This window comes from Scyliorhinus torazame, chromosome 2 (assembly GCF_047496885.1).
Source record: "Scyliorhinus torazame isolate Kashiwa2021f chromosome 2, sScyTor2.1, whole genome shotgun sequence".
Classification (NCBI taxonomy): domain Eukaryota; kingdom Metazoa; phylum Chordata; class Chondrichthyes; order Carcharhiniformes; family Scyliorhinidae; genus Scyliorhinus; species Scyliorhinus torazame.
In genome coordinates, this window is record NC_092708.1 from 112,009,826 (window position 1) to 112,024,761 (window position 14,936).

At 45.8% G+C, this 14,936-nt stretch overlaps 1 protein-coding gene across 3 annotated transcripts in view; it reads left to right on the forward strand.

Moving 5' to 3' along the window:
- The window catches only part of kalrna (kalirin RhoGEF kinase a), a 1,210,365-nt gene that overhangs the window by 486,310 nt on the left and 709,119 nt on the right, over positions 1-14,936 (forward strand). For all 3 annotated transcript variants that reach the window (XM_072475613.1, XM_072475615.1, XM_072475625.1), the window contains exon 5: positions 5,212-5,724. In XM_072475613.1, coding sequence (XP_072331714.1) covers positions 5,212-5,724 — 513 coding nt within the window. The remainder of the gene's footprint in view (positions 1-5,211; positions 5,725-14,936) is intronic.

Consider the following 14,936-nt stretch of genomic DNA (forward strand, 5'->3'; position numbering starts at 1 on the left):
GGCACATATCTTTGTAAAAAGGGGGGATGTCATGATATTCAAACACACACATCATGATAGACACACCAACAGACAAATCAGAACACACAACACCACAACCAATGACAGAAAGATATAAAAGCACAGACACGACCCCCGGTGGTCAGTATTAGCTGCAGAGGAGAACCAGGACACATCTGTTGCCAAACACACTTAGGGAGACAGCACGTGCAGAGTATCCAGAACGAACTGTATTATAAGAGTTATAATAAAATAGAGTTGTACCACATACAACTGTGTTGGCTCATCTGTGCACCAGAGCACCCAACACCACAGCGCCAAAATGTCTGGGACTGTCCCGGTTGCTCGAGTACCAGTCCTTTGTTTTGGTGAAGATGGGCCATCAAATGCTAATCGGCCCCATTACAATGCTAATTGGACGGAGTTTCGATACCGTCTGGACTTCTTGCTTGCAAATATGCATTCAGGCTCTGAGCCTGCCTGAGTCTTGGCTTGTCCATTTTACCCGCTAGGCTTTGCGAGTTTCTCTGTACCTAGTTGGAAGTGGCCATCCCAGATGGCTACACCACCCACAGTCCAAAGATGTGTGGATTTGGTGGACTGGCCATGCTAAATTGCCCCAGGGATGTGCAGATTAAGTTACGGGGTTATGGGGATATAGTGGGATGGACATGGGTAGAGTGTTCATTCGCAGGGTCGGTGCAGACTGGATGGACTGAATGGACTTCTTCTGCACTGTAGTGATTCTATCTATGATTCTATCTATGATTCTATGGTAGAAAGGGATGTAATAGATAGGTTAAGGGAGTGGACATAAATTTGACAGAGTGAGTAAAATGTGAAGTTGTCCACTTGGGCGGGAAAAATAGAAAAGTAGAATATTATTTAAATGAGGAGTAATTGTAGAGACTTAACAGGGTAGATGCTGAGGGGTTGCTTTCCCCATGGGGGTATCTAGAACTCAAGGACACTGTCAAAATAAGGGGTCTCTCATTTAAGAGGGAAATTAGGAAGAATTTCTTCTTTCAGAGGAATTCTCTTCCACAGAGAATGGTGGAGGCTGGGTCATTGAATATATTCAAGACTGAATTAGACAGCTTTTTGATTGACAAGAGGGTGAAGAATTATGGGGGCAGGCAGGAAAGTGGAGCTAAGACCACAGTCAGTTCAGCCATGATCTTATTGAATGGCAGAGCAGGCTCGAGGAGACAAATAGCCTACTTCTGTCCTATTTCCTATGTTCTCATTCTGCGATGACACAAAGAACAGAACTTACAATGCCTACCAGATTTTGAAATGGTCCAGATATTGGTTGTAGGTGTCAATACAATAAAAAGGTTAAAGGCGGGCAGGATGAGGGTAAAAACATCTTTAGCAAACCTGGCTCTGACAGTACAAGGCAGAATTGAAACAACCTTAATGGATCGATGAATCCAAAGGTGTTTCAGCTGTGACTCAGAGTATCATTATGTGACGACAGCATCTGTAAGTAGAGAAAGAAGAGTTAACGTTTCGAGTTCATTTCGCTCTTGTCAGAACTAAAGAGAGGAAAATATTTGTTCAATATTAAAGTGTAGCTGTGTGAGAGATTGCAACAAAATGTAGCAACTTTAAGAAAAAAAGACAGATGGCCTGGTGTGGGTTGAGGCAATACGTGCATGGGATATTAAAAAAGGGAGCTTAAGATAGAGGGGGAAGTTTATTGTCTAAGGTTGTTGAACTCAACGTTGAGTCCTGATGGCTGTAACATGCCTAATTGGAAGATAAGATGCTGCTCCTCCAGCTCGTGTTGGACTTCACTGGAGCACTGCAACAGGCCAAGCATGGACATGTGGGCATGAGAGCAAGGTGCTGAGTTAAAATAACAAGCAACAGGAAGGTTGGGGTCATGCTTGCTGACTGAGCGAAGGTGTTCCACAAAGTGGTCACCCAGTCAGTGTTTTGTCTCTCCAAAGTAGAGATCACATTGGGAGCAGCAAATACAATTGACCAACTTGAAGGAGGTGCAAATGCTTAACCTGGAAGAGGTTTGCCGCCTTGAATGGTGAGGAGGGAAGAGGTAAAGGGGCAGGTGTTGCACCTTCGACGGTTGGAAGGGAAGGGGATGGGGAGTTGGGCATGATGGAGGAGTGGACCTGGGAGTCACAGAGGGAGCAGTCCCTGCAGAATGCTGACAGGGGGTGAGGGGAAGATATGTTCTGTTGTAGCATTGTGCTGGAGTTGGCGGAGGATGATCCTTTGAATGCAGAGATTAGTGGGGTGGAATGCAAGGACAAGGGAGACCCTATCATGGTTCTGGGAGAGAAGGGAAGGCGTGAGATCAGAGGTGCGGTAAATAAGTCAAACCTGGTTGAGTGCCCTGTCAACCTGAGGTGGGTGGTAACCTCACTTAACCAAAAAAAGTAGACATGAAAGAAGCATCATTTAAAGTATGAAATCATCAGAACAGATGCGACAGAGGTGGAGAACCTTGGACAATGGGATGGCGTCCTTACTGGGAGCAGGATGTGAGGAGCTGTCGTTGGGTTAGCTGTGGGAGTAATGAAAATTAATACTCAGTTTATCACCACAAATGGAGGCATGTCAAGGAACGGAAGGGAAATGTCAGAGATGGACCATGTGAAGGTGAGAGAGGGTTGGAAATTGGAAAGCAAAATTGATAAATTCCAATGGGGAAATTATGTTTTTTATCTGGAGAGGCTAAGAAACTAAATTATGTTGCTAAGAGTGCTTTAGCTGCTGAAACACTAGCTCACATGGAGGCCAGGGATATGGGTTTCTATTCATCAAAAACTTTAAGTGAGATGTTGCATAACAGGCGTACTGAAAATAGTGGACGGGATTCCCCAGTCCGCCATCCGGGTGTTCCTCGACGGCGCGCCCTCAATGGCGGTGGGATTTTCTGTTCCTGTCACCTGAAAATGGGATTTCCCATCGTGGCCACCCCACACCGGTGGGAAACTCGCGAGCGTGTGTGCGCTGCCGGAGCAACGGAGAATCGCAGCGGTGGAGAATCCCGCCCAGCATATATACTGAATGTTAATATGAACTCTACAAAAAGCATGAGTAAGTCAAGGTTACACATTGAATTTGCAGGCTTGAAACAAATGTTGGAGAGAATGGAAATCTCTAACATTAAATGAATTAATGCAAGTCATTGACTATCTAATTCCAAAAAGAATAATAATAATAATCTTTATTTTTGTCACAAGTAGACTTACATTAACACTGCAATGAAGTTACTGTGAAAATCCCCTAGTCGCCACATTCCGGCTCCTGTTCAGGTACACAGAGGGAGAATTCAGAATGTCCAAATTACATAATAGCACGTCTTTCGGGACTTGTGGGAGGAAACCGGAGCACCCAGAGGAAACTCACGCAGACACGGGGAGAACATGAAGACTCCACACAGACAGTGATCCAAGCCGGGAATTGAACGTGGGACCCTGGCGCTGTGAAACCATAGTGCTAACCACTATGCTAAATGCATGTACAAATGAATTTTTGGGGGACCCGGAGACTGGGGCGGGATTCTCCCCTACCCAGCCGGCGCCGAGGAGTGGCGTGAACCATTCCGGCGTCGGTCCGCCCCAAAGGTGCGGAATCCTCCGCACCTTCAGGGGCTAGGCCGGCCCCGGAGTGGTTTGTGCCGCGCCGGCCGACGGGAAAGGCCACGTCAACCGGTGCCGAAGGGCCTCCGCCGGCCGGCACGAGTTGGCACATGCGCGGGAGCGCCAGCATATGCTGGCGTCATCCCAGTGCATGCCTAGAGGGGATCTTCTCCGCGTCGGCCCTGGCGGAGGACAACAGCAGTCGACACGGAGGAATAGAGTGCCACCACAGCACAAGCCCACCCGTGGATTGGTGGGCCCGATCGCGGGCCAGGCCACCTCCCGGACCAGATCCCCCCGTGACCCCCCGAGGATTCCGGAGGCCGCCCGCGCCACTAGGTCCCGCCGGTAAGGACCTACTCTAATTTATGCCGGCGGGACCGGCCTAAAGCGAGCAGCCACTCGGCCCATCGCGGGCCGGAGAATCACCAGGGGGGCCGCTGCTAGCAGCCACTGACCGGCACGCCGCGATTCCTGCCGCCGCCAAATCCCCGCCGCCAGAGAATTCGGCAGCCAGCGGGGGCAGGATTCACACCGCCCCCCGGCAATTCTCCGACCTGGCGGGGGGTCGGAGAATTCCACGCTGGGTGTCTTTTAGTGCTTTCAACAGAACATGAGATTTATAATTTAATTTGCTTTAGAATTATGGTTCTGCACATTACTGAGCAGTGGTAGCACTGGTGCCTCACAGCGCCAGGGACCCGGTTTCAATCCCAAACGTGGGTGACTGTCTGTGTGGAGTTTGCACATTCTCCCCGTGTCTACGTGAGTTTCCTCCGGGTGCTCCGGTTTCCTCCCACAGTCCAAAGATGTGCAGGTTAGGTGGATTGACCATGCTAAATTGCCCTTAGTGTCCACAAAAGGTTAGGTGGGGTTATTAGGACAGGGTGGAGGTGTGGGCTCTTTCCAAGGGCCAGTGCAAACTCGATGGGCCGAATGGCCACCTTCTGCACTGTAAATTCTATGATTCTATACTTGTCACTGACTGGCTATTTGGAATAGAGCAATCCCAATCTCTGAATAATGTCATAAGACCTTTTACATGCATAAGGGCAGAGGGGGCATGGTTTGACAGTGTGTCTGCAATGTTTCAGCACCTCTCACTTTGCAGTACTTTCTCAGTACTGCACTGAAGTTTCAGCCTTGATTGTGTGATCAAGTTGCTGTGGCTTGAACTTTCAACCTTCAGAACTCGGAGATGAGAGTACAGCCAAGGCTAACAGTTCAATACCGGGGGGGCGGGTTTCCACGCCCCCGCGGCGTGTTTCTCGGCCGCAAGAAGCAGCCCACCATTGACCAGAAGATCCCGCTGCTGTCAATGGGATTTCCCATTGAATCCACCTCCCACTGCCAGGAAACCATGGCAGGGGGTTTTGTCATCAGCGGGACCAGAAAATCCCGCAGGTAAGAACAGCCGGAAAATTCTCTCTTCAGAAAATATCTAGACAAACTAAAGTAAAAAGGAGAAGCAATGGCAAGTCTACTTTTAGGCATTTGCCGATAATCTGACGGAATAAAACTATTCCAGTTCCTGGAATGTAAAACTTTTCAAAATTAGTGCTGAAATCCTAAGTATTTTACATTGCCATGTTTTTTTCAGACAAGTATGGTATCTGTGGAAGGACTTTCGAAGTTGGTGGATCCTTCCCAATTGACTGAAGAGTTTGATGGTACACTGGAGTATAATCACGATGAATGGATTGAGCTTCGACTGGCCCTGGAAGAATTCATTAGCAGTGCTGTTCATCTGTTGTCCAGACTAGAAGACCTGCAGGAGATGTTGGCCAGGAAAGAGTTTCCCCTGGATGTTGAAGGTTCTAGAAAATTAATTGATGAACATACGCAACTGAAGAAAAAAGTAATCAAAGCTCCTGTGGAGGAACTGGACCATGAGGGACAAAGGTTGTTGCAGTGTATAAGGTGCAGTGATGGTTTTTCTGGAAAGAACTGCATATCTGGCAGTGCAGATTTTCAAAGCGTTGTGCCAAAGATCACCAGTCTACTGGATAAACTGCACTCAACTAGACAGCACTTGCATCAGATGTGGCATGTGAGAAAACTGAAGCTCGATCAATGCTTTCAACTTCGTCTCTTTGAGCAAGATGCAGAAAAGGTAAGGCTTCATCTGTACAGTATTTAGCCTGATGTGTTTACTATACGTTCATGACAAATTTATTTGATCCTCCACCTCTCTTTTATATAATGTCTAATGCAGTTCTCCAACTCAAACATGGCAGAAAAGGACTCTCAGGAATCACATATATTTGATTTTCTGATCTGAATGAACAGCAAAATGATAGTTTACATGGTGTTTTAACACAAATTAAAATGGGATGACATTTTCATTCCCTTTTCAACCTTCATTATGAATTATTTTGAATTTATTTCTAACATTGTTTAGAATTTTCATTGACACTTGAATTTTCACTTGGAAGTTCAAATATCAGTTTCCAAAAATGCTTTGTTTGGTTAAAGAAACACTTACAGGGTTGTGGTAGATATATATATGCCGTATTGTTTGGGAAGCAGTTATAGTTCAATGTCGAGGTTAACAATCCATCCAACAGCTTCAGCTGACACACTGTAAATAGTTGTAATGTCACCTAGAATGAATCTCTGAAGGCAGGAGTTCAGTACGTGGACAATGGTCTGGCTTGGATGACCACCATCACAATTTGAGCTGTACCTCATGTTCCACTTGTGAAGCAAGTGGCCACATCTACCCTGGACTACTTTCAAGCATTTGAGAGTTGTCTAGTTTTTTCATGGAAGGTTGAAACCGAGAACTTCATCACTCGGGTTAGCTACCCAGGTTGCAGTTGATGATGTTTACAGTCAACCCGGAGGCTCACCATCAAGATGTGGGTCTGTTGCCAGTTTGTGGGGTAAGGAGTGGTGTTCCAGTAGGGATGGCGGCATTTCACTTTTGAGATCCTGTGTTAGTGGGAGTGCTTCTTAGTTGTCAGCTGATAGTTTTCTTTGAGGAGGATGTTTTCCCTGCGGTCATCAGGAGGTTCAATTTGTCATGCTTTCCCCAAAGGACTCTTGTAACAGATCAATTCACTGTACTCTACCCAACCGGTTAGCTTTAGGTATTTTGATATTAACTCCAAACAATATCCCCATTTGTTTCACTCCTACCCACTGACCGCAAACAGATTTTGGAAAACTCAGAACAGCTTCTACAGCTGTCAGAGGTTGCTAAGCTCAGCTTTCTCTGAAAAGAAGCGCCTCCAGTAAGATTACTCTCAATTCTAGATCATCCCCAGCTTGGAAGATGCATCATATCTTTCAGCACTTCTGGTTACAGACTGAGTGGCTTATCCTCATTATGCAGCCAGCCTGTTTTGGCTTTCCAAGCCCTGTTACATGTAGTCACATATTTAAAACCAAATCCCTGCTCTTAATTGTCAGCCATGATCCTTGTTTATTTTCCTGCTGCACACAGTTGGTTTACATCTTAGTAAAGACTGCCAGGGATTGAGAGCTGTACTTAAAAAGTAACCCGGAGATCTTGAGGAGTGGATCAGAGCAAAATAGATTTGGGGGAAATTGTAAATCATTTGTAAATCAAGGGGCAGCATGGTAGCACGGTGGTTAGCACAGTTGCTTCACAGCTCCAGGGTCCCAGGTTCGATTCCCGGCCTGGGTGACTGTCTATGTGGAGTTTGCACTCTCTCCCCACGTCTGTGTGGATTTCCTCCGGGTGCTCTGGTTTCCTCCCACAGTCCAAAGATGTGTAATTAGGTGGATTGGCCATGATAAATTGCCCTTAGTGTGCAAAAAAGATTGAGTTTGATTACTGGGTTACAGGGATAGGGGTGTGGACTTAAGTGGGGTGCTCTTTCCAAGGGCCGGTGCAGACTCGATGGGCCGAATGGCTTTCTTCTGCACTGTAAATTCTATGATTCTATATGTAATGTCTTTGTTGCTCGATTAAAAATGCAAAGAAAGGCTGCTTGTTAAAAGAAAACCAGGGCGCGATCTTCCAGCTGTTCATGCCGGCGGGATCATCCGTTCTCGCTGACGGTGCACCCCCGCCACGGGTTACCCAGCAACATGGGGTGGATTCAATGGGATGTCCTATTGACAGCGGCGGGACCAGAAGATCCCGGCCAACAGCAGGCCACCTCCTGCCACTGAGGGAGGTAGAAAATCACACCCCGATTCTTGAGGTGTGGACATTTCTGGCATTTATTGCCCATTTTTGGTTGCCCTGAGAAATTGATGGTTTCTTGAGCAGCATTGTAGTGGTGTTGATGAAACTGAGTTGTTTTTCAGGCAATTTCAGCGTTGGTGTGGTATTAAATCACATATAGGCCACATTTGGTATGGTTACCAGTTTTCCTTCCTTAAAGCACGTTAATGGTAGGTTTTTATCGACAGCCTGATGATTTCAAGGTCTTTTCTGCTTTGACTTTTTTTAAACCACTTTTGTTATTGCAATTTTTTAAATTAAAATTCTCAGGTTGATTAATCCAGATTTGTGGATTATTAGTACTGCAACATAATCAATACATTGCTATAATCAGTAACGTTGTACGTTTTGGGTGATAACCTCCTAGCCTCAACTTGATATTCTTGGATTCAATGTGACTTTGAATGGATATTAAATTAAAATGTCGTTGAGCTTTAGTTCCATTATCAAATATTTTTTTCCTGTATTACTCACAAGATTTTCCGCACCCATCTGCTGGGGGACCTGAAATTACTGCCCAAAGTCAATGGACCTCTGGCTGGTCCATCAAATTTTCCATCCTCCCCTGCACCTACATTTTTATATTTTTGCACAAACCTCTGTCTCACTAAGACACCCTGGGATGAAACTGGTCCGTGTCAGCAGCACAAAACAGGTTTATGTCAACTGGCAGCTGATGTCCAATCTTCTTTCCACTGAAGTTCACAGAACATTAGTTCAAAATCTTTTTGGAAACTAATTTCCTAGCCTCACTTTCATTTTTACTTGATTTGGGAATAGAGATCTTGGCAATGTTTTGCAAATCAATGAAAAATAAAAACTGCCACAGTGTAGGCTACAGTAGGGGCTGGTTTAGCACAGTGGGTTAAACAGCTGGCTTGTAATGCAGAACAATGCCAGCAGCGTGGGTTCAATTCCTGTACCGCCCCCCCCCCCCCCCCCCCGAACCAGGTGCCGGAATGTGGCGACTAGGGGCTTTTCACAGTAACTTCATTAAAGCCTATTTGTGACAATAAGCAATTATTATTATAAAAGGTTGCCAACTCACTACAAATCTGTTTTGCGCTGCTTCCATAGGCTAATTTCCTCCCACCCCTATCTGGGAACCTTGGCAATTATTACTGCACTCCAAGTTGCAGCTAATAAGCTTGACTTTCCCATAGTGCTGCATAGCTTGAGTTAGGGGAGCCAATTCATGAGGCTGGAAAATATTGATGTCTAAGGACATCAATGTTAAGTTTATGCTTACTGCTACCAATATCCAAGAACCCATCTTTATGGATGACAACATTTCTACCTGTGTGTGGCCATGTCTTTGATGTCTCAGCCTCACTACATGGGTAGTGACTGAGCTGTGCTACCAAGAGCAGGCTGGTTCACAGACAATTTCATGAAATTATTGGTTATTCCTGTAGTTGTAAAGGTCGCCAAGTAAGGAACCTCTGTGCAACAGGATCCTTCTAGACCACCAAAGGGGACACGTGTTAAATAAGGCAGTCTGCAATTCAGTCCTGTATAAAGCAAGTGATTGTTTCCCAGAGGCAACACTGGAATCACTTTCCCAGTGGAAAGGAGACACCAGCCGAAACGCGAACAGAACCGTTGCTGCCTATTAGGTTTCCCAGGAGTCCAGGGCATTGTAGATGAAACCCATGTGGCTGTATCAGGACTTCACACAGCAAACCAAAGGCATATGTCTGCAAGAAAGGATATCACTCTGCAAATGCATCTTGATCTGCTTAATTGCTATTGATCCTTGACTGACGCTGCTGTTGTCTGGGTTCTACACAGTCTGTGGCCAAGTAAACTTGAGGGGATGGGTGGGGATATGTTTTGAAAAAAACTATACTGGCATAAAACTGGTGTTGCAGATTGGCCACTCTTTATGGGAAACACCTGATTTCCATCCTATTTCTATCACAGGCAGTTGGTTCACAATGCCCGATTTATGTTCACACGGTCAATTGAAAAGCTACCTTATGGATTTTGTTACCTTGATGGTCAGAAAGACTTTTGTGCTTCATTGGATGTTAGCGTCAGCAGTCAGTGTAACTTTGGAATTTCAGAAAGCTCCTTGCTGACATATTTGCGTTATGCACGACATCATCACATACACGCCATTTATCACTCTGACATTCTAATCAGGCTTAATTCATTGCATTAAAAGCAAAATACTGCAGGTGTTGGAAATCTGAAATAAAAACAAAAAATGCTGGATAAACTCAACAGGTCTGGCAGCATCTGTGGGGAAAGAAACCCAGTCAAAGTTTCAAATCCATTGACCCTTTTACAGGACTGTTCCGTAGAAGAGTCATACGCACTTGAAACGTTGATTCTGTTTCTCTCTCCACAGGTGCTGCCAGACCTGCTGAGTTTATCCAGCAATTTCCATTTTTAGTTCATTGCATGATATGCTTTGCATGTAGCTAATTTATTGCATCTGTTTGTACTTGTGCAGTGTATTTGCCATTAATGCACATGTGCACTACAAATCATAGAATCACAGCATAAAAGATGGTCATCGGTCCATCATGCTTGTGTTGGCAATTTGTCGGAGTTATCTAATTAGTTCCACTCCTCTGCTCTTTCTCCATAGCCCTGTAAATTTTTCCTTTCAAGTATTTATCTGATTTTCTTTTTAAAATTACCATTGGATCTATATAAGCTTCAAATTTGCTGATGACACCATCGTAGTGGGTTGGATTTCAAACAATGACGAGACAGTCCAGGAATGAGATAGAGAATCTGATGAACTGGTGCGACAACAATAATCTCTCCCTCAATGTCAACAAAACAAAGGAGATTGTCATCGACTTCAGGAAGCGTAGTGGAGAACATTCCCCTGTCCACATCAATGGGAACGAAATATAAAGGGTCGAGCGCTTCAGATTTTTAGGTGTCCAGATTACCAACAACCTGGCCTAGTCCCCCCATGCCGACACTATAGTTAAGAAAGCCCACCAACGACTCTACTTTGTCAGAAGACAAAGGAAATTTGGTATGTCAGCTACGACTCTCACCAACCTTTACAGATGCACCATTGAAAGCATTCTTTCTGGTTGTATCACAGCTTAGTATGGTTCCTGCTCTGCCCAAGACCACAGGTCGTGAATGTAGCCCAGTCTATCACGCAAACCAGCCTCCCATCCATTGACTCTGTCTATAATTCCCGCTGCCTCGGAAAGGCAACCAGCATAATTAAGGAACCCACGCACCTCGGACATACTCTCTTCCACCTTCTTCCGTCAGGAAAAAGATACAAAAGTTTGAGGTCACGTAACAACCGACTCAAGAACAGCTTCTTTCCTGCTGCCATCAGACTTTTGAATGGACCTACCTCGTATAAAGTTGATCTTTTCTCTACATCCTAGTTGTGACTGTAACATTACATTCTGCAGTCTCTCCTTCCTTCCCTATGTGTTGTCTGTATAGCATGCAAGAAACAATACTTTTCACTGTATACTAATACGTGTGACAATAATAAATCAAATCAAATCAAGATCAAATATAACCTGGTATTTAGTAGCCAGATCTATTCACCTCCCGCTTTTTGACCAAGGATGTAGGGCGGGATTTATCGGTTGTTCACACCGGCGGGAAATCTCGGTCCCATACCAGCGCACGGCTCTCCTGGTAACGGGGGTGCTGACAATGGGAAATCCCGTTGACAATGGCGGGAACAATAGATCCCGCTGGCAGGCCGCCTCCACCTCCGAAAAACACGTGGCGGGGTGGTTGGTAAATCCTGCCTGTATGTATTTACAGTCCTTCAGACTCTAAGGAGGTTGATCTTAGATTAGGATAAATGGGCGGCACAACATTGTGGGCCGAAGGGCCTGTACGGTGCTGTACTGTTCTATGTTCTATATTCTAAAAGGATATTACCTCATATCTAAAATTTTTTTTTCTTTTCTACTTCGAGGATTTCCAACCTTTTAAGTAATCCCCTTTACATACTTTATCCAATCCATTATCACTACTGCCACTCCTATACTGAGACATTAGCAGCATCCTCTTCTGTAATGAAGACAGCTATGCATTCTGCTTCTACAACATACTCTTCTGTAATGAAGATAGCTATGCCTTCTGCTTCTACAACATAATGGCCCCTAACCTGCTCACACCTAAGCGTTGGATTTATGGGTGAACCCCAAAGATGTGCTGGGGATCCCTTCTCAGAAGCTCACAGTTAAGCATGCACCCCAATTGCCCAGAAGCACTAACTTCCCCTGGGGAATTGTGCTGTGGTTCCCTGACAAAGTGATTTGAATAATTGTGGTGAACCACTGTACACCTGTATTAGGGGATATAAGGTAGGACCTGTACTACAGGTTCGCCGGTAGCCCCTGCCTGCTGGCTTCGCCCAGGAGGAGGAGTATAAATATGCGTGTCCTCCATCCAGCTGCCATTTCACCAGCTGCTGTAGGAGGCCACGCACCTTACTGCAATGAAGCCACAGTTGTACCCAATCTGAGTCTTTGTACAATTGATCGTGCATCAATCATTTACTTTGGATGGTTCTGCCAGTTACTCTGAAAACATTCAAAGAAATAACACCACTTCTAACATCAGTCAAACTACTTTAAATACCCAGATCAATCCCCGTGTGGGACTCTATTTATACCCCAACCCCTGTTTGGGACTCTCCCAACACCTCCAACTGCATAGGAGATGCCCACCCATCCCCGCACCCCAGTAAGCACCACCCGCACAGCATTCCCCAACCTGACCTCCCCACCCACAGGAATTCTCCATCTCCCCCAATCTGACCACCTCAACCCTTGGCAACCCGACCCGACCCAGCCAACCCCCCTGACCTAACCACTCCCCCAGCCAACCCAACCCGCTGGTCCCAGCTGGACACAGTATGCGAACCAACCTCCTGACCGACCCAACCCCCGATGTCTGGCTCAACCCTCCATGCCCGCCTTCCCCTGATGTTCGACCTTCCCACTCCGCCCATCTCATCCAATTACCGTAGACACTTACCTTCTCCTTGGCCTGCCACTTTCAATTGGTCATTTATACTCAGAGTGTGTTCACAGCTCGTGCTGTAAAAGCGTGGTGTGTCCTCCTTCATGCTGATTCTTTTGGACTCTGATGCTGGATCCAGGGACCCGCTGCGCTGCTGGGACCCCGATCGGTCTGAGTAAGGAAGGGCAGACGCGACAGACTCTGAAGAAATTTAACACAAGTAAGAAGGTACATAGTGGCAATCTAATGCCGATTACAGTCGGGGAACACTTCAGCAGTCAAGGGCATTCTGCCTCTGATCTCCGGGTAAGCGTTCTCCAAGGCGGCCTTCAGGACCCGCGACAACGCAGAATCGTCGAGCAGAAACCTATAGCCAAGTTCCGCACACATGAGTGCGGCCTCAACCGGGACCTGGGATTCATGTCACATTACATTCACCGCCCACCATCTGGCCTGCGAAATCCTACCAACTGTCCTGGCTTGAGACTATTCACACCTCTTTAACCTGGGGTTACCCCTCTTTCTGGATCTGTAAAGACTTAATTACCTGCAAAGGCTCGCATTCAAAACATCGTCTTGCATCTTTTGACTTTGTCTATGTATATGTTTCTGGAACCTACCTCTTCATTCACCTGAGGAAGGAGCAGTGCTCCGAAAGCTAGTGATTTGAAACAAACCTGTTGAACTTTAACTTGGCGTTGTAAGACTTCTTACCTTTCTTTGACAACCTTAATAACAAGTATGGAAAAGCTTTTGTAACAAGCATTGATGACATTTAGACTCAACCGTTGAAGTTTCACAGAGTCACAGAATACTACAGTGCAGAAGAGGCCTTTCGGCCCATCGAGTCTGCACCGACACATGAAAGGCCCTGACCTGCCCACCTAATCCCACTTGCTAGCACTTGGCCCATAGCCTTGAATGTTATGGCATGCCAAATACTCATCCAGGTACCTTTTAAAGGATATGAGGCATCCTACCTTTACCACCCTTCCAGGCAGTGCATTCCAGACCATCACCACTCTCTGGGTAAAAGCGTTATTCCTCAAATCCCCCCTAAATCTCTCATCCCTCACTTTGAACTACCCTCCGCCTCGTAACTGACCCTTCAGGGTGATTAGATACGGTGGATTCATAATTGGCTTAGCGACAGGAGATGATAGATTGTTGCTTTAAGGCTGGAAGCCAGTGACCAATGGCGTACCACAGGGATCTGTGCTGGGCCCCCTATTGTTTGTCATTTATATAAATGACAGAGGTGACTATGTGGGGGGTAGGATCAGTAAGTTTGCGGATGACACAAAGATTGGCCGGGTGGTTAGCGGTGAGATTGAGTGTCTTGGGTTACAGGAAGATAGACAAGATGGTCAAATGAGCGGATAAGTTGCAGATCGAATTTACCCTTGAAAAGTGTGAGGTGATACACTTTGGAAGGAGTAATTTAACAAGGAGGTATACTATGAAAGATCTGGCACTGGGAAGTTACGAAGAACAAAGGGACCGTGGTGTGTTTGTCCATAGATCGCTGAAGGCAGAAGGGCAGGTTAATAGGGTGGTGAAAAAGGCATATGGGACACTTACATCTGTTTTATTTGCCATTATAAAGTGCTGAAAGATTCTTTAGTTACACTGAAAAACCTGCAGACTTGAGCTCCAATGTGGTTTCATTGGTGTAAGGGAAGTGTTTGAGTAGGTAGAACAAAGACCAAAACCTGTTATCAACTAATGTCAGAATTAAGGAGTACAGTAAGAGGTCTTACAACTGCAGGTTAAAGTCCAACAGGTTTGTTTCGAATCACTAGCTTTTGGAGCGCAGCTCCTTCCTCAGGTGAATGAAGAGGTAGGTTCCAGAAACATATATAGACAAAGTCAATGATACAAGACGATACTTTGAATGCGAGTCTTTGCAGGTAATTAAGTCTTTACAGGTCCTGACGGAGCAACTGGAAAGAAGGATAATCACAGGTTAAAGAGGTGTGAATTGTCTCAAGCCAGGACAATTGGTAGGATTTAAAAAGCTCAAGCCGGATGGTAGGGGGGTGAATGTAATGCGACATGAATCCAAGGTCCCGGTTGAGGCCGTACTCATGAGTGCGTCCAGTTCCTCCATCTGGACCAGTTACTGAATTAGATCCCAATCTCCACACCAGTAG